At 42.3% G+C, this 20,962-nt stretch overlaps 1 protein-coding gene across 1 annotated transcript in view; it reads left to right on the top strand.

The window, feature by feature from the left end:
- The window catches only part of F8 (coagulation factor VIII), a 68,836-nt gene that overhangs the window by 2,303 nt on the left and 45,571 nt on the right, over positions 1-20,962 (top strand). The window contains exons 2-4 of the mRNA XM_077922674.1: positions 15,162-15,262; positions 17,318-17,440; positions 18,937-19,149. Of these exons, the coding sequence (XP_077778800.1) occupies positions 15,162-15,262; positions 17,318-17,440; positions 18,937-19,149 (437 nt within the window). The remainder of the gene's footprint in view (positions 1-15,161; positions 15,263-17,317; positions 17,441-18,936; positions 19,150-20,962) is intronic.

The following is a 20,962-nucleotide window of genomic DNA, read 5'->3' as shown; positions in this document are numbered from 1 at the left end:
GAAGAGAGAGAAAAACATACTTGGGCGGTGCTTGTACCATTGCAGTAGGCATGGTCAGAATAAAGCATTTCCTCCTCCGAAATGAAAATGAAGGGACAATGCCTCTTCTAAGGTGACACCCAATATCTGAAATTTAGTTAATTTTTATCCCACCTTTCCTCCATGGAGCACAAAGTGGCATATAAGGTTCTCCTGCCTCCCCATTATTTTCCTCACAACAACCCTGTGAGGTAGGTTCAGCTGAGGCAAAGTAACTGGCTCAAAGTCACCCAGTGAGCTTCATGGCTAAGTGGGGTTTTGAATCCTGGTCTCCCAGGTCCTAGACCAACACTCTAATTATTACACCAGACTGGCTTTTTAAACTTTATAAACATACTCATTTCTTACATTCAGTAAGTATGCAGCTTGTGAGCATTTAACTTGTGTGCATTAAGCTTAACAATTAAAAAAAGGAATGGGGTCAGAAAGGGGCAGGATTCTGGAAAAAAATACCTTGGCAATCCCACCCACTGTTGAACCCTATGGGCTTTGTCTATGGTGGAATCTACATACATATTAAAAATGCTGTGAAAATGCCTTCTTTTAAAAAGTTTTGAAAAATACATTGAATTTTGCATAGTTCACTGTCGTCCTCTAGTGTCACATTTTTAAACACATTTTTACAACACATTTTAAAAACGTTGTATTTGCAGCTGTATAGCTGAATCCTATGTGTGATTTTGTCTTTAGGTGTGATCCTAAGAACATAACCCAGCTTAAGTTGTAACCCAGCCTACTATATTCATGTTTAAAAACCGCATTGACATTAAAATGAACAGTATGGTTAATTGTGGGTGCCTGATTCATACAGGTCTCATAATGTTGCAGTTTTTGGCACAGAACATAGACATATATTTATTTAACACATTTTGTGCTGCTGGAAAGGCTTTCAGAGGCTTATACAGATCAGTAAGAAAATCCATGCTCTCAGGCTTACTGTCCTGGCTCTTATCCCAGATGCTATCACAGAGACTCTTAAGTGTGAATAAGAAAGAAAGTTTGCAACATTACAGATCAGCCTATAGGCAGAGATTTCCTAAGGCATGACTAGAGAGTTCAGAAACAGCATCAGGTGTCAGAGATGGGAAGTGAGCAAGGCCGGCCCACCCATTAAGGAAGGTGAGGTGACCGCCTCAGGTGGCAGAATCCACAGGGGCAGCAGATCCTGATGTCGCCCTTTCTTCCCTGGTGGGGAGGTGGTGCCATTTTGTGTCTCTCATCAGGTGCTTAAATGTATCAAGAGCTTCTAAGATATCTCGACAAACAATCACAACACTCCTGGCATTAAAAAGGTGAGACGTGGCTTGTTTACTCGTAGGACTCTTTCTTACTGCAAGTCTGATGCATCTTTTCTCTGAGAGGTGTGGGCCTGTTCCCAGTAGCTGAGGTCGTATTGGGTTCTCAGCAATGAGATGGAGTTCAGAGAGCCAGTGTGACTGCCTCTCCGCCCCCAACCTCTAAAGGCAAAATAACAGGGTCTTTGTCATCCCTCTTGGGCTACTCCTTCCATATCCTACTCTTCTTCCTTATCTTGCAGCAGCTACTGCCTCAGTTCTGAAACAGGCAGGGCCACAGGACTCATGACACTTAAAATATTCATTTAAAGCACATGACTTCCCCCAAAGAATCCTGGGAACTTTAGTGCTATCCTGGAGGACTAAAGGGGCTGGAAATTGTCACTTAGTGATGCATAAGCTACAGTTCCCCAGGATTCTTTGGGAGCAGTCATATGCTTTAAATGCACTTCAAATATATGGCGTGTATGGTTCCCTTTTATCACATACACAGCCCAAGAAGACAACAACAAGAATCCACCAACAGCATATGAATCAATATGGCTAACCTGATTAATAAGCACCCACCCACCCTACTCACACATGAAAATTAAGTTCACCACAGCCATCACAAACAAACAACCACACCCTAGGCCAACCCCAACCTCTCTCACCACCAAAGAAACAAGTGAATAGTGAAGAGAACCCGCGCAAGTGACACTGACACAAAACCCCACACATACACTAAGTAGAATAGAAGCATTGCCACCTGACCCCACCCCACTCACCATTCCCCCCTCCCCCTCTTTCCCCCTTTTACAGTGGTACCTCGGGTTACAGACGCTTCAGGTTACAGACTCCGCTAACCCAGAAATAGTACCTCGGGTTAAGAACTTTGCTTCAGGATGAGAACAGAAATCGTGCAGCGGCTGCAGCAGGAGGCCCCATTAACTAAAGTGGTACTTCAGGTTAAGAACAGTTTCAGTTAAGAACAGACCTCCAGAACGAATTAAGTTCTTAACCCGAGGTACCACTGTATTCCGAATGTAACACTAATGTCTCAACAAATGAAACTGATCTGTAGAAAATGAAACTTGGGGGGGGGGGAGACATTGCACATACAGTTGTAAACTAAGAAATCTTTAATAAAAAATATGTTTTTTAAAAATACATGACACAGAAGGAAAAGGGATTGGGGAGGGAGGCAAGGAAAATCAAAGTCAAGGTGCTTCCAGATAGTCACAGTTTTGTGCGAGCAGTTCAAGTGCATGGCAGAACTTTAGATTTGTGCATTTTTAAGTGAAGTGAAGCACTTTGTAACCCTTGCACGACAACCCCTTTTTTCTGGGGGCGGGGGGACAGTCACCCTGGTAACAGAAAGATGTGTGAATGACACCCTGCAAGCAAAGCAGGATGAATGTTCACCGTTGTATAACTGACCCTTAAACAAAGCAGAATACAGTACACAGTAAAAGTGGGGCATAATTTAACCTCTGTGTAAGCTTTGTGCAAATCAGGATGAATGCTTAATACACAAGTTCTTTAAAGCTACAATTCATATACAGTGGTACCTTGGGTTAAGTACTTAATTCGTTCCGGAGGTCCGCACTTAACCTGAAACTGTTCTTAACCTGAAGACCATTTAGCTAATGGGGCCTCCTGCTGCTGCTGCGCCGCCAGAGCACAATTTCTGTTCTCATCCTGAAGCAAAGTTCATAACCTGAGGTAATATTTCTGGGTTAGCGGAGTCTGTAACTTGAAGCGTATGTAACCTGAAGCATATGTAACCCGAGGTACCACTGTAAAGGCCAGATGGAATTGTGACAGACAGATCAGATAGACTGGTGGAATAGCTGCCGCTAGGGATTTTGGTAATTTAGGGACTGTAAAAGGCACCTGGTCTCTCAACAGGTACAAAAACAGCCCAGTTTTGTTTTTCTCTCTCTGCACTGCAGCCAGATGGTATAGAGTCTACACAAGTTATGAGGGAAGAATTGGATTCAGTTCACATTTAAAGACAAGCCCACCTAAGTAATATGAGAACCAAAGCACAGCCATCTTTCAAAATTTCCCAAATTTTCAAAACTTTTCCAAATTTTGCAGTGCAGTTCTTCAGCCAAGCAATGTGTAGAAAAATGCATATATTGCGGGTAAGGTCTGCATAACAAAAATTATTAGGAAAAATGACATACAAAACCGCATTGCATGCTTTGTGAAAAATGAGCATACTTGGCAAAATTGCAAACAAATGTGTGCATTAGAAGAAATGTACACTAAAATGCAGGTGAATTTTTGTGAGGGCTTTTAATTTGTTTCAAACTGACGTGGAAATGTGGAGAACTGAAGACTGGAAAAATGAGAAATGGATATGGACGGCTTTGCTCACACTTGTTCTATCCCTTCCCTACCACATTGACTTCCACTGCTCAAAGGCCTCCTCATGTGCAGCCAGGGGTGCCCCCCCCCAGGTTACCCCCCCACACATCAATCACATGTTGTGGCACACAAACATGATGTGGCACACATTTGAATGGCAATGCTCATCAACTTTGGAGGGAACCAGCCCCCTCAAATACTTTATTTGGGGGGGGGGATGAAGCCTGAAGACCCCTTAGCCTCTAGAAGTTGGCTCCTATGTGCTTGGTACAGTTGCTCCTTGCCCTTGTGAGAAGAGGGAGGGGAATGAACTGCTTTGTCATTGAGCTTGAAAGTTCCAGCTCCTACTTCCTAGGCAAGGAGGGCCAGGCTGTGATGGGAAACTTCAATACAATGGCAGGGCCTGTTTGTTTTGGCATCTCAAGAGAAACTTTGCAGACCAAATGTGCCTAATGACTCTTGAGTGTTCCAGGCAAAGAATTTGTCATGTTATCTCTGTGCCGTAGCTAAGAGTCCCCACCCAAAAAGCTAGGGCTGACCCTGGGAAGTAGGAAAACTCTCGTTGAAAAAGCTTTGGGATTTTTTCCTCCCTTGATCCGAGCATCTTTTTGGTGTTTGGTTCTGAGAGCTCTCATCGCCTTCCCTTCTGCTTTGTCTTTTGTGTTTGGGATGCTGATGGCAGCACAAGATCATTTGTAGCTTTTCAAGTACTGTAAGGCAGTTTTCCCTGAAGGGCTGGATTCTCAGTTTGGTTAGAGCTCTGCTTTGGTGGGAGCAGCACTGTTTGGATCGTGCAAAATTAGACTTGATATCCACAGTTCCACTTGCTTGTTTTCCCAGTCGCTCCTAAATTCCGGATTTCCTTGGCCAGCCTGAGTCACCCCAAAGGAATATGATCAGCGACCTTTCTGACCTGCCAAGTCCATTCTCCGCAGGTCAACACTTCTTGTCCTCTAATGGATGCTCGGTGTGAGCCTCCAAACATTGCAGATAACACTGGTGATAAGACAGTAATAACAGGGTTTCATTATCTGTTTCCCTTATAGTGCGACTCTTTTTTTCCTTACATAAACATGTTGGCTCTGTGGGAAAGCATGTGCCAATGATGATCCTTTTCCATCAACAGAGAAACTTAATTTTTTTTAAAAAAAGTAATTGGACAAAGATACTTGCATAGATATTGTTGTTTTTGACTTCAAAGACAACAAAGCACAGCAGCAACCAGTAAGGAAGGAGGGAAAATCTGATTAAGTTTGCATCGAAAGGTGAATATGCCTAATTCACACTTTCTAAAGCAATATGCATTTTTAAAAATAAAATGATGTACTGTTGGTACAGTGGTGCCTTGGTTCTCAAACTTAATCTGTTCTGGATGTCCGTTGCAAAAACAAAGCGTTCCAAAACCAAGGCGTGCTTTCCCATAGAAAGCAATGCAAAATGGATTTATCTGTTCCAGACTTTTAAAAACAATCCTTAAAACAGCAATTTAACATGAATTTTACTATCTAACGAGACCATTGATCCATAAAATGAAAGCAATAAACAATGTACTGTACTATAAAATAAATAAGACAGCATTGTAGATAAAAAAATTTGAAATTTTTATTTTTTCTTATCTGCACTTATGATAGTCATTGTTTGGATGGGGGTTTTTTATCCATTTCCACAGCCACACAATCAATCAATCAATCAATCAATCAATCAGTAGCTGCACTGGGTTTCACACAGTCACAAAAACAAATTAACTGAAAAAGCCTCAAAAACACAAAATAAAAAGCAAAAACAAAAGCACCAAAAAAAGCAAAAAAAAGCACCAAACTTAATCCATTCCAGAAGTCCTTTTGACTTCCAAAATGTTTGAAAACCAAGGCACAACTTCTGATTGGTGGATTGGCATTTAAGAACCAAGGTACCACTGTATTTAACTCCTGAGAAGCTATTTAGAATGCACAAAAATATCCAAAATACTTGTTGGAAATGTAATGAACATGAAGGGACATTTTACCATGCTTAGTGGACATATAAAAAAAGAAGAAGAAAAATGGATACAAATATATTTTGATATGGAGAATTCTGAAGATGAACTTTCAACTGAAACCAGAATTCTTCCTGCTGGGACTTATGGATATACAGTTAGAAAATGACTATGAAATTTTGTATCAATATATGATTACAGCAGCAATACTTTTATAAGCACAAATATAGAAAAACTCACTGTTACTAACAATGGAGGAATGGTTATTATAATTATTAGACTTAGTGAAATTGATGTGCTGAATCAGAGAACAGTCATGGTTAACATTTACAAAAGACTGAAAACCTCTCTTAGACATTTTGTGTGAAAAAGAAAAAGAAATAATGACATTTGGCTTTGAAAGCTAAAGATAATGTGGTTTATAGAGAGTAGTTGTGCTGTGTGCTATATTGGAGTAGATGAATAATGTTTTTCAATATTATTGAAGATTAAGATTAATCTAAGATAAATGAAGATTAATAAGTTCTTTAGTTTCTTATTTCTCAAATATCATCTCTTTTAATTCTATATTTCTCTCTCTCTTTCTGTCTCTCTCTTCTCCCTTATTTTTCTCTGGATTTAATTTTAGTTGGGATAAAAAATGATATTTGTATCTCTTTATAAAATCTAATAACATTTATTTAAACAAAACCAAAACAATATGCAATCCAAACACATTTTGAAATGTAATTTCCTAACCTAGTAATGTGCACATTACACATACACACAACACACATACGAAGGTAAAGTGTGCATATATATTAGTAGGAAACGACATGCAAAAATGTATTAGGGAATTTTATTTTATTTTTACAGAAAAGTATATGTTAGGCAAAATTGCATGCAATATTGTGTGCTTTAGGATAAATTCACACTAAAATGAAATATATGTTAATGGGGCTTTTTTAAAAAAGCAAACTGATGTAGAAATGTGGAGCACTGAATTTAAGATTGGAAAAATAAGATCAGGTTTCAAATGCCCACTAAGCCATGTGCGGTGAACCCCCTCTTAACTACTGGCTAATTTTTGCTTTTTTTGAGAAGAAAACTCTGGAGACTTAGGGAAGTTAAATAGGAAAGAAATAATTTATTTAACAGAACAAAGTTGGTAAAACAAAAGATGGCTCAGGAGATAGAATACTTTCAGAAAACAGTAAACTATAAAAATGGTGAATTCACTTGATGTTACAGGTGCCTAAACAAGGTGGTAAATGCACATCTTATCTTCAGTTACTTCAGTTCATTAAACTTAATTGCATAGTTGTTACCGCTTAATACTTTGGTTCTTAAACAAGGTGGTACTTTCTGTCAGTTTTCCAGTCTTCTATAAATGAGGCTCATGAGGCTCCCCTAGTAGTATTACAGAGCCAGGGGGTCACCACATTCCTCCAACTGGTTTGGGATGATTTTCTTTCCAGAAGATCACTTCCCTTCTGGCTGAAATGAGACCCAAGTAGGGTTTTCTCTTGTCTGTATACTTTTACAAAACACTAATTACTGTCTTTCAAACTAAGCTCAGAGACTTCCTTCTCTGGCTACAGATATTTTCCTCAGAGTGGATTTTGCACATACACTCTGCTGAACACCAGAACTAAAACTTTCAACTCTTTTCTCTCCCCCCCCCCCCCCAATTTGCTGTCTCCACCCTCTACTCTGGCTAGCTGTACGTACAGCCAATCGGAGTGAAACTAAAGCTCAGTGCATTGGCGCACTGTATTACCAAACTCTAGCTGAGTTTTTCGCCACATGTCCCACCCTTCAAGATCATTGCAAAATGGGAGGTTATCTCAAACCTCTCCTGAGCAATGGGTGAGCATACAGGTACCAGACCATTTTGCACATTTTCTTAATTGCAGTTATTTCAAAAATCACACATTGCAATATCAGTTTCCATTATTAACACCAGCAATTCAAGGCAAATCTCCGTGTTCTTGTCGTTTATCCTTGGTCCACACAAAATCCCCCCCCCCAGCGCAAACACGTCTACCCTGAGTGCCAACAACCTCAGCTTCGCTGCTGACCCCAGAACCAGGACCACAGCTTGCCCGAATTTGGGAAGGACAAAAGGGTTCTAGGAGCCTGTCAAGAGTCCTGGAGCTTCCTTTCCAGAAGCAGATGCCTCGCTTAGATGGAGCATGGGATTGAGAGCGGTGCTGGCTGTTTCTCTGCACATGGTGCCAGAGGTGATGTGGTGCAAAATTGATAAGATTCATTTGGGCACGCCAAATTGTTCTCACAGAGGAGTCCATTTTGTGAAAGATTACAGTGTGTGTCCATGTCGTCTGGTTTCAGGAGAGTGGAGTGAGGGCTCTGGGATGGGCCAGAGCCCTAGCACCGCCTCCCCCAAGCTGGAAACCTAGTAAGTGCTTGCCCATCTTTGGAAAAGAGGGAAGGCTAGAGCCCTGGCTCTTCCTTCCCAGACAAGATCCGTAACTGAGAAGATCCATTTGTGAGTGACAAATCATTGGCCTCAAATGATTACCAAAGTCCATCCATATTATCTGTCTTGCGCAGGAATGAATAAATGGAGAATGGCTTTCCTTCACTCTGCATTTATTTATTTACTTCCCTATGCCACAAAGCTGCTGCTTATCCCATGGAAAAAAAGCCCGATTATTTACTTCTGAATTAAAAATAATAAACATTGCCCAGTTATTTAAACCTTGTTCCTCCCTTTTCCCCTTCTGCGTTTCTGTGTACGCATTTGTGTGTCTGTGTCTTCCACGTGTCTAATAGGGAACATTCTCTTTCATTTGATATCTATGCTACTAATTACTTCTACAGCTTGAATTTTAGAGAATGTGTGCTAATTAAAAATAAAAAAATCTGTACTTTAAAATAAGAGTGGTGACAATATGTTACAGGTAAGTAAATATTTATAAGTTTAGGACCTCTAAGTGATAGCAGTTGCCTGGACATTACCCCGACTGCCCATAGACAGTTGCATCCTTATTTCAGACATTGTGCTACATTGCGGTGACATATCACGATGTCGAGGTGGCTCAAAATCGGACTTTGCACAGGACGCCATTTTGTAAACAATTTCCAAGTGCCGTCCATTTTGTGTGCCTTTGGAGAGGGCGGTGCAAGTTCCTTGAAATGATGCCAGATCCTGGAACTGCCTTCCCCAAGCCGGAAGCCTAGTAAGTGCTTGCCCATCTTTGGAAAGGAGGGACGGGCTCTAAAACCTTGCCTAGAGCATGCGCAGTTTTCACACACACACACACACACACACACACACACACACCCGCAGCCGGAAAAACCTCACATGATTGCATCTTTGAACAAGTGTCTCTATGCCTGTCTCTGTGCTGGGAAAGCACAGCGCTTGGCACTGTAAGCTTTTTCTGCCTCACCTTTGCAAAGCCCCACATGTTTCTGACCAATCCTGCCTATAGCCAGCAAACCCCCCCCCCTTAGAAACCTGGGGTTATTTACTTCTGAGTTGAAGATAATAAATATTGCCCTATTGTTTAAGACTCTTTCTTCTCTGTGTCTCCCATGTATCTATTAGGGACCATTTTCACACCTTTCCGTTGATATCTATGTTACTGATTACTTCTGCCGTTTTAATGTTAGAGAAGGGGTTTAATTTTAAAATGATCTCTACTATAAAATAACAGTGGTAACAATACGTTAAAGGCAAGTAAATATAAGTGTCAGACCTGTAAGTAGTAGCCGTTGTCAGGACATAACCCATTTGCCTCTACATAATTCCATCCTTATTTCAGACATGGTTCTATATTGGTATATCACAATGTTTAGCTGGTGACAAATCACGATGCTGATAACCAGACATCGTCCAGCCCCGTTGCCGCCCCTTTCCTTTGTGACCTATGTTTATTTAGGATGCTTATTTCAGTCTGCCAACTCCCATGAGCACAGAACCTCATTTATGATATAATAAATTGCATGCAGCACTTGGTTTTTTTTGCTTCTTGAGGTACTTAACGCTGTTTCGAGTCCATTAGTGCTATTCTCATTTTTACATAGAGCCATAGTATTTACGTAATTCATCCAAAAGTCTGAGGTGGTGCAAAATTGAGAAAATCCACCTGGGGGCGCCAAGTGGTCTCATATAGGGCACCATTTTGTAAACAATTTCAAAGTGCCGTCCATTTTATCTGGCTCCTGAGAGGGCAGAGCTCCTGGGTGCTGTCAGAGCCCTGGCACCACCTTCCCCAAGCCGGAAACCTTCCCCATCTTTGGGAAGAAGGGAAGGGCTCTAGGACCCTGTTGCCAGAGCCAGAGTTCTGGCAGTTCTCCTGCACAGTGCCCCTAATATTGAAGATCCATTTGGGGACGACGGAAACCTTATATGATTGCAACTTTGTGCAGGTGTTTCTGTGCCAGGAATAAATAAAAGGAGAGTCGGTTACCTCCACACTCCATTTATTTATTACTTAAGACCTTTCTGCCTTGCCTCCCCAAACATGGGCATAGCGGGGGGGGGGGGCAGTTCTCCACATCAAGTAAATCAATAAAAATACTTAACTGAGCTTCTGCCGCCTTCCCAACGTGAAGCCTGCTGCCCCTAACATAAATCCTGACTACACCTATGTCTCCAAAGCCCCAATTTTTTCTGCCCCCCATTCTCAGCCAACCCCCAGCCCCCTTAGAAGCTGCCTTGGGCTTCTAAGTTAAAAATTACAATAATAAACCTTGTAGCATTATTTAAGATGTGTTCATTCCTTCTCCCCTTCTGTGTGCATGTGTGCAGTTCTGTATCTGTGTCTCCCACTTGTCTATTAGGGACCTTTCTCTCACCTGTCCTTTGATATCTATGCTACTAATTATTTCTGCAGCTTGAATTTTACAGGAAGTGTTCTAATTAAAAGAACGATCTATACTATAATAAATAACACTTTCAGACTTCTAATCAGTAGCAGTTGCCCGGACATTACCCCAGTCACCTCTACATAGTTCTATCCTTATTTCAGACATCACGCTTTATATTGCGGTGTTGACATATCACGATGTCGAGGTGGCCCAAAATCGGACTTTGCACAGGGCGCCATTTTGTAAACAGTTTCAAACTGTCGTCCATTTTGTGTGCCTTTGGAGAGGGCGGTGCAAGTTCCTTGAAATGATGCCAGAACCTGGAACTGCCTTCTCCAAGCCGGAAGCCTAGTAAGTGCTTGCCCATCTTTGGGAAGGAGGGACGGGTCTTAGCTCTTCCTTCCCAGAGCCTGCAGTTTTCCTGCACATCATGGATATTTAGCAAGTGAAATCTCTGGATATCTCCCAGCTCTACGTTTATGTAGGGTAGCCACTTCATTCTGTCAACCTCCATGCCTTTTCAAGAAGCAGGACCTCATTTATGAACCTCATTGCATGTATGACCCACTTTTCTTGTGGTGTGTGGTATTCTTCCTGGCGTACTTAATGCTGTTTCTAGTCCATTGTTGCGATTCTCGTTGTTACACAGAGCTGTGTTATTACAGTCACTCAGAAATCCTAAATGCACCTCTAGCGATTGGAACCCTGGGACAAAAATGTATAATGCCTGTAACCCCCCCCCAACTGGTTCCCCAGCAAGATAGAGGGCTGCGTACCCCACTTTGGGAAGGCAGGTGATGGTTCCAGCAGCGTCCCAAAGCCCTCTGCCCCCCTTTCCCAAAGCCCTGTAAATGTTTGTTCAGCTTTGGGATGGACAGAAAGGGCTCTAGGACCCTGCAGAGCCATGGAGCTTCCTTCCTAGAGCCAAGCGCCTTGCTTAGCTGCAGTGCAGGATCCGGCAGTTTTCCTGCACAGGGCACCCAAGCTGAGGTAGTATAAAATGAAAAGATTCTTAATTGAGAAGATCCACTTGGAGACCCCAAATATTGGCCTTGCACAGGTTTGTGCCATTTTATGAAAGATTACAAAGTCTGCCCATTTTGTCTAGCTTTGAGAGGGCGGAGCTAGGGCCCTGGGAGTCCTGGCACCACCTTCCCAAAGCTGGTAAGTGCTTTCCCATCATTGGGAAGGAGGGAAGGGCTCTAGGACCCGCCAGAGCCCTGGATCTTCCTTCCCAGATCCAGAGCAGTGCCAGCAGTTTAGCATGCCAGCAGTTTTCTTGCACAGGGCACCAAGCCTGGGGTGGCAGAAAATCGAGAAGATCTGTTTGGGGGCAGAGACCCGGAATTTCCTTACAGAGCTGGAGCAGGGTGTGGAGCAGAGTTGGCACAAAATTGAGAAGATCCACTTGAGGAGAGCGCCCATACTTCCTGCCAGAGCGATGCCTGCAGTTTTCCTGCACATGGCGCCAAGCCTGAAGTACCCCAAAACTGAGAAGATCAATTTCGGGGTAACAAATACTGGAAGCCTAGTAAGTGGTTGCCCAGCTTTGGGATGGAGGGAAGGACCTGCAAGCTGATATGCTGCACAGGACTTACTGAAGGCTCTGATGTCTTTTCCCTATTTTTCATTATTCTAAGAGGTTCTATTGGTGTCTCATGGGCTAGCTGGTGTATTTGCAGCCTGTACTTTCTGGGAATCACTAACTATCTTCTTGTTTCCCAGAGGGCAGTACACTTCCTCTTCCTAGACACCCGGTACAATCTCTGTTCAATAATTTCAAGTATGCAGGGAGCCTCCACAGTTACTTTGTTCCTCCTGGAGTTGGTGGCTGGGTGGGAAATGGAAGCAGTACGCATGCACATTCAGTTGCCAAAGGCGTCCATGTCACCTAGGAGATTGCAGCCACAGAGATAAGAAAAATTAGTTGCCTGGTGAAGTCACTTCCTGGTTTGCATGGCAAAGCTGGGGTTTTTTCAACAGAGTCCAGGGACAGAAGCGCACAGGTTTATTGAGGGAGCACCTGGTGTTGCAGTTTTGCACTCTCTACAGTTTTACGCCTGCACTGCTGCTAGGAATTCCATATAATCCCTGTTTATATATTTTTAAACTCTCCAGATCTGTAAAACATTGGCTGGTTTCTCAGGCTGGCTTAGCTGTGAGCAGAGTTTGTGGGCTGATTTGTGACAGGCTCTGCCTTTCTAATAAACTCAATATTTTTGACAGAAGCCGATATTTTAGCTTTCTCTAATTTTGCACAGTGATTTCTTGTGTGTCTCATTTCCTGGCAGTGAAAACAAATTAACTTTCCCATTTTATTTTCCCTTTATTTTATTTATTTTCCCTTTCTTTTCCTGAAGGTTCGTGAGAATAACAACTCTCCCATGTCCCCTTTTATCTTGTCCAGGAAATCTGCTGCTTCCATCACTATTTGCAGCTTTTTATCCCTCAAAAACCAAATAAAGTGTGAGGGGACATGTGTAAAGAACTGCTTCAGTTCTTCAAATGTCTGAACTCTGAACTCAACCCATCTATTTAAGGCTCTATCTAGGAGGCAACCTAACTGGGCATACATTTCACCAGTTTCCTTTTAATATCTCTAATTGTTTTTCTGCTCTGTTCAACAATGAGCCCAAATCATATCCTCACTCTTTCCTTAAAGAGTAAACAATCTGAGGTTTCTTTATTTCTCGTCTCTGAGTAAACCTCACTGCCGCATATCAGTGGATGCAAATATATTGTCCTGGCTTCATCTAGAACCTCCAAATCTTTACAAGTTCTCTTAGAACTAAACAAAAAAACCTTCCACGTCATCTCTTTTCTGATATTGTGGAAATTTCTTTTGTTCCACTAAGGTAACTTCCCTGCTTCTCTGTGGTACTGGTAACTCTACCCTTCAGGTGCCTCTCTTGCATTTTAAGATTGTACATTCCTTTTTCATGTTTCTCTTTATCCTGCTACAGTGACATTTTTGGCAAACTGAATCTGCTGTTCTCCTTGAAGCCTGGCTTGTTCTGCTTGAAGCTTGACTTTCCCTTTTTCTGCTTCTGTTTGAATTTTGGCAATTTCAAGTTTTGTTTTCCTAAATTCTAAATCCTGACTAGAACTTCCTCAGAAGCTGCTCCTTCAGACTGAGCTTCTCCCGACTGTCCCCTTTCACTTCTAGAATTTTATGAGGGGGTGCCATTTTCTGACAAGGCTTTCCCCTCATAGAAATATAAAACACTTTATTCTACTTGCGGTTTTTTCATTCCGTATCATGACGTTACTGTCAATGGTGGTGAACCCCCTTAACTACGGGCCAAGTTTTGCTTTTTTGAAAAGAAAACCCGGAGACCTAGGGAAGTTAAAACAGGAAAAGGAGTTTATTTTACAGAACGAAGTTGGTAAGGGGAAAAAAAAGATGTGTCAGGAGATAGAATTCTTTCAGGAAACAATAAAGTATAAATAAGGTAAATTCAGTGGAAGTTAAATTTCTCCTATCTCCAATTCAGCTTCCCAATTTCTCTTTATGGGATTCTTCTCTTTCCGGAAGATCGCTCCCCCTCTGACTGAAATGAGACCTATGTCAAATGTTCTCACACAGCTCTGTTTCTCCTGTCCCCAATTCAGCTTTGCAGCGTTCTATTGTCCGTATACTGCTACAAAGACACTAGTCACCAATTTTCAGAATGAAAAACCCTTTTTACCGTTGTTTTTTTTACAACTCAGCACCCTGGTGGAATTCCGCTGCACTGCATCACCAAACTCTTTCTAAGCTTTCTGTCACAACCATGAAACAGCCAGCTTAACAGCTTTCTAACACGGTCACTGTGGGGAGGACTGGGAAAGTTGCAGAGAAGATGATTTAATTCTTTGTATAATTCTTTACAGTGGAAGATGTTGGTCAGCGTAGGACTTTTTATATTGTTTTTATTTATTTATTTATTTAAAAAAGATTGGGTTACTGTGTAAACAAACAAACAACAACAAAGACCTGGACGTTTTGCCAAATTTAAAAAATCCACCAGGACAAAAATTTTAATCCTGAAAAAGAGGGTGTGTCCTGGAAAAAGAACACATGAAGCATCGTTCCATATTAGGCAATCATGGCTTCCCCCAAAGGAATCCGAGAAACTATTGTATGTTAAGTTGTTAGGAGACCCCTTATTCACCTTATGGAGCTACAGTTTTCTCAGAGTGGTTTAACAATCAGCCCGTCTTCCCAGGGAACTCTGGGAATGATAACACTGTGAGGTCTTTTAATAACTCTCAGCACCCATAACAAACTGCAGCTCCCAGGGTTATTTGAGGAAAGAAATGATTGTTAAAGTGGTATGATATTGCTTTAAATGAAGCCAGATGTGGCCACAGATAGAAATTGAGAACTTCCCCCCCCCCCATTCAAGCAGGTTTTAATTATTTAATTATAATTATTTAATTATGCTGTTTTTAATTATTTTAATCGCTGTTTTTCACAATTACTTTTTCATTATTGGGGGGGGGGGCGAGTGGGTTACTGTTGAGTGTTTATTTCCTAATTATTGTTTTCCCTTTTTTTGTAAGTAGCTCCGGGTATTACTGGTGGAAGAGTTGGGCATAAATATAAATTATATAATCTGATAGCTCAGAACTCAAAGCAAATACAGACAGTATAGATTATATCTGTTTAATTTAACCATGCCCCTTTCCTTTTCCAGGGTATTCTCCCCCACGCCAACCACTCGGTACAAGAAAGCCATATATCTGGAATACACAGATTCTACCTTCACACAAACAAAACCCAAGCCTGCTTGGATGGGTAAGCAAAAGGATCTTTTTTGTAGAGAGAGGGACTGCTTGTTAAACCACTCTGGGAGTCGTAGGATAATAGGGGTCTCCTAACAACTCTAAGCATCCTTAACAAACTACAACTCCCAGGATTCTTTGGGGGAAACCATTACTTTTTAAACTGATATAATACATTTTAAATGTACAGTGCAGATGGGACCGGACAATGCATAAATTGGAATCAATTATTAATTCCCCCAATTTAAATAAAGCACATAAAATGAACATATGAGGAATCTCTTCTACACTCTCCAGTTGGAGGCATTGAATTCAATGGTGGGTGGAATTGCCAAAGGCATTTTTCCCTGGACACCCACACCCAATTATTATTATTATTATTTTACCAAGCACATTAACGCTGAATTCATACAACTTAAGTTAAGTGTTACTTGTATTATGGTGGTTTTTGACACATTCGTTTTCTTGCAAGCTACTTTGTAGATCATTTGGTGAAGAGGTGGAATATTTATGTTATAGCTGCATGTCTTTATTAAGTAGATTGCTTGCTAATTTAGCATAGAATGGTTGGCTTAGGTATCCCCAAAGGGAGCTACTGATTACAGGATAGGCAGTGAAATGTATCTGTGAGTGAGATTGAGATCTGTGAGCTGGCTGTAGAGAATGTGCCCTCTCTTTGAGCTTGTTATCTGTTCCCTTGTAGGAGTATCTCTTCCCACTACGTAAGCCCTGCTACCCACATATTTGCAAATACAGAAATGTCAAAAGTGTTCAGGGCTGTTTCATTCTAAGCAGTGTAAGTGCAAATGGGGCACTGCTTCACCAACCGCAGTCTGTGCTTAGCCTGCCTTTTCTGACTTAAACCAGTCCGGGGGGTGGAGGTGGGGTAACACTGCTTATCAGCTTCATTTGTTAATTCAGGTTTCCCCCATTTGTTCTGATCTACTGCTAAAAAGAAGGTTTTCAATGGTAAGCAGCAGGGCAAGGTGAAACTCACTTGGACACTCGTGCCTAGAAAGCACGGGTCCAGCAGAAAACCACTCGAACCTCTGTTTTCCAGGCACTACACAAGTGGAAGTGTGTACGAGCCTTCAGTAGGCTCATTAGCTCTGGCTCCACTTATGGTTTGGGTGCCCTGCCTTCTGTCTCACAAGTCCCAATGGGCACCAGCAGTGCTGTTTTTCTAGAAAAAGAGGTGCCTGAACTCACCATGAGCGCCTCCCTTGTTCTCTTATAATGGCAATGGCGCCCACATGAGAGGTGCCAGAACTGAGTTCTGGCTAGTTCTGGCTGGGGAGGAAGAAAAGCCCTGGATCCATCTTCAAAGCTGACAGAGTCTGGTTCTTATTGCTCTGCCAACTCTGCCTCTGGAGTTATCAGAAAGCATAGGGTTGCCATACGCCTGGAATTTGCCAGACGTAGCTGGAATATAGCAGTCAGAAATAGTGTCCAGACGGAAATAGCTGACATGCCTGGGGAAACCTGGATATATGGCATATTGGAAGTCTATAGTTTAGTGAATTTGCAAAAAAAGCAAAACAAAAAAAACCTCAGCTTTGGTCAAAACTAAACAAAAAAGCTCTATAACAATTTTTGTATCCGAATTTTCACTTTTTGAAATATAGCAACCCTAAGAAAGCTGTCCAGTGTCACCTCTCTGGGTGTTGTTGGCTGTTACCTTAGCTTTCCTGTCCACCTCCTCCACCACCCAAATCATGGAGATGCCAACACAGGCATGAACAGACAGGGATGGTTCAACCTTGTCAGAGAAGTGCTAGGCTGCTTACCCAGTCTAAGGATCAGAACCGCTTGCTGCACTAGTTGTGCCTGCCCCTTTTGCTTATTACAGGCTTGAAGGGGTGGGGTGGGGGAACTATCATTTTTGGATCGACATCTTTACTTGTGCAGCTGTATATAGAGCACCTGCTGTGCCTTTGAACAGCATTTTGCCTATGTATCACATTAATCTGAGCATTGAACATTTTGGTAAAAACTGCAACCTGAGTTCAAATTCTTAATCAAGTGGGATCCAAGATATTAAGGTTCCCATCCTCCTTCTCCCCTACAGGTCTTCTGGGCCCTACCATCCGAGCAGAAGTTCACGACAAGGTGATCGTAACCTTTAAGAATCTGGCTTCCCGTCCTTTCAGCATCCACGCCATAGGGGTGTCCTACTGGAAAGCTTCAGAGGGTGAGTTTGATACACACAGAGGACCATGTCCATTCATATTGCACACCCCTTTAACAGAATTTGGTATGACCCACACATTCTAACACCCGATCCAAGGCTGCCCAATTAGCTTTGTGGCTGATGAGGGATTCAAACCTGTGTTTCTACAGCCATATCCAGATTGGGTTGGGGTTTTTTACAGATATATTCTGCAACATGGCATTGAAGCAATGATTGATTCATTAGTGGTGCATTTATACTGGACCATCCAAACATCATTCATATTAGCTGATCTGCAATGCTTCCCCAGTGTTACTACATTATTGTAATGGGGAGGAGTCTTGACCTAAATCACAACAAAAGTGGGATAACTCCCCACCTCCCACCACCATCCTGGAACATTTGTTGTGTAAAAAGCTACAGGATTTCAGCTGGAAGTTACAGGAGTCTCACCAGTTGTAAACAAAGCAGTGTGACTGTCCCAAAACTATTGCAGTTGCAATCAGTGTTGTGGCAGGCACTCCAGTATTTGAAGAGTGACAGACTCCAGGGGGTTCCAGTACTTATCCAAGCTTTGTTTTCCTTGGTCATTAGAGACTGTGATGTCCTTAGGATAGCTGGTTATATTTATGCATCTATACATCCTGAGCATAGGATGGAGGAGCTCACAGCTTAGATACTCCAACAGATCTTGCTCTCCCATTAGTTTTCCAGGTGGATAACCAAAGCCATAACTTTGCATTCAGCACAGAGAGCAAGCCAAGTCTCTCTGTCTTCCAGAGCGGATGAAATAAAGACTAGCTCTTGGGCTGTTGTCCTCCTGCCTACAATATGACATGGCCAGGTGAAAGGGGCGACCCTCTCCTAGAAGAGCATTGCCACCCAGTTGTCTCTGTGGCATCCCAAACCAATCCTGTAACAGAATTGGAAGTAGGATTGGATATAATTGCCCCAGTACCATAATGAGCACAAATCATCATGAATACACAATACAAAGGACGTCTGGACAATCCCTAAGTCATGTTCAGATCCAGTGTGCTGACTCCTGTAGTGTGAAAATTAGACCTCAGTAAAAGGCTGTCATAAATAGGGAAGGGGGATAAATTCAGTTCAGTTCATATGTTAAAGCGAACCTACCTAATTCACGCTATACACGAACTGAAACAAAGAAGCCCTCTGAAATTCGCTCTTCACCAAATTTTGCAATGCAGTTTTCCACCCAAGTAATGCATACACCAAAGTGTGCTTTAACATGTCAGTGAAATATTTTTTTTAAAAAAGTATTATAATATGGGAAATTGCTTTGCAAAAATAAGTACACTAGGCAAAATCACATGCACATATGTGTATATTGCAGGGGGGAGAATCACAATAAAGTGCTGATGATGGGGAATGTAAACTTAAGATTGGAAAAATGAGAAACCAAAATTAAAAGATTCACCCATTCCTACCCTTAAAGGAAAGGATTGGCTCCAGCAACTGTAATGTTAACTGAAAGGTTGCTTATGTGTTTTCAGGGGCAGGTTATGATGATGCAAGCAGCAGGCCAGAGAAAGAAGATGATGCTGTGGAGCCTGGCCAGACTCAGACTTACGTGTGGGACATCTTAAAAGAGCAAGGTCCAACCGGGTCTGACCCACAGTGTTTGACTTATGCCTACTCCTCTCGTGTGGACAGTGTCAAGGACATCAACTCTGGCTTGATTGGGGCCCTGCTGGTTTGTCAGCCAGGTAAGACCAGGAGATGGAAGAGACCTTCCCATTTGTATCACTTTTTCTGAAATACTTGCAGACATTTCACAGACGTTTATTCAACACATTTCTATAGCACTTAATTATTCACATTTCTAAGTAGCATGCATAAAAACAACTTACAGAAAATGGGAGAATCAAACACTAAATATGTATAATAAACCAAACACTTCCGTAAAATGCTTGCTGGAACAAAAATGTCTTAGTCGTGTGCCTAAAGCTCAACCAGAAAGGTGTCTGTCTAATCTCAGGTGGGAGGGAGTTCCACAGGCTTGGGCCACTACACTGAGTGCACGGCTTCTAGTAGCTACAAGCTGTGCATCTGAGCCATGGAGGACCACACCAGCTGAGACTCCCCAAAATATCTCAGTGATCAGGTCAGGATATAAGGGATCAGATATCTTGGACTCATGTTGTAAAGGGCCTTATTAGCCCTTGTCTCTGCAGCCTTACAACACTCCTAAAACATAGGCCAATATTATTATCTATATTGTTCAGAATTAGGTACAGGGCAACGAAGCTGAGAAATAGTGGCTTGCTTCATGCCAACCAATAAGTTCGTGGCTGGGATGAGATTAGTACCCAACATTGTCCAACTTATTGCTCCATGTGCTAAACAAATGTGCTATCTGGAAGACGGGAAGGAGGGGGAGGGAGAAGAAAATATCTGAGACAATGGAGAGAGTTAAAGCAACATTTCAAGAGTCCTGTTTTGTTCCGTTCTGGAAGCTACTCATTTCCTATAACACAAGGAAGGGAATTATTTTTATTGGCCCGCTGTGAGTAGAACATGGGAGCTCTTGGGAGGTGCCAGCAGTGGAAGTTTCTGAAGTGCAAATGCTTTTCATGATAACCAACCTTTGCCAAACCACTTCTAAAACTATACTACAAAAGTATGTTTTTGACCAGTGCAGGCATTATGGCTTCAGTACCAAGCCAGTTTTTTTAAAAAACAAAACAAAAACAAAACCCACACCCCAGTACTTTGCTTAAACTCCAGCCAGTTGAAGAGTTCTGTTGACTAGCAGCCAGCTGCAGTTCTATTTAGCTCATGAACAGGACTTGTAAACAGGGCCGTTTGTACGGTATTTAGCAGGGGTGTTTGAGGGGGAGGCTCAGGTATATGTATGACCAAGAGACATGGACAGCGAGGGATGTGCTGCAGTGACCTTCCAACACCAGTGCCATGCTTTTCTTCCTGCCTGAGAATGTGCAAAACTACACCTGCAGCAAGTACCTTGCTGGAAGAGACACTATAGTAATTTGAGGCCCACCTAGCCACCTATCCTTTGAGCTACTGGGAAAGATGAGGAATTTATTGACAGAGCAGAGTGTACTGTCCTGGAACAGCAGTGGAGGAAGATTGCAGATTGCAGGAGACAAACCCCTGGAGGAACATGACACACAGAAGCAGGACTGTCAGGAGCCATGCTGTGTCAGTGGAGCTGCAAAATGGATTCCATGCCCCCACTTCTGACACCAATTCTGGGCCAAAGGAGCAAGGACAGCAGTTGCAGCCCTCAGACCAAAGTGGCTTTGGAAGGTACAATATACAGAACAATCCTTGCCACTCCCAAGAGGAAGTGGTGGTAGGTGACTCCCTACAGAGGAGTCTGCAGCAGTGTGCAGAGGAAACAGGATGTCCCAGGAAGTGTGCTGTCTTCCAGGTGCAAAGATTCACAATGTGACAGAGAAGTTGCCAAGTCTTATAAAGCCAACTGACCACAACCACTTCCTTCTGATTCATGGGGGTACAAACAATAGTGCCACACACAGCATTTGATGTACAGCA

The sequence above is a fragment of the Podarcis muralis genome, chromosome Z (genome assembly GCF_964188315.1).
Source record: "Podarcis muralis chromosome Z, rPodMur119.hap1.1, whole genome shotgun sequence".
Taxonomy (NCBI): domain Eukaryota; kingdom Metazoa; phylum Chordata; class Lepidosauria; order Squamata; family Lacertidae; genus Podarcis; species Podarcis muralis.
The sequence above is the reverse complement of the archived record's forward strand: the minus strand, read 5'-3'. Positions and strand labels throughout refer to the sequence as shown.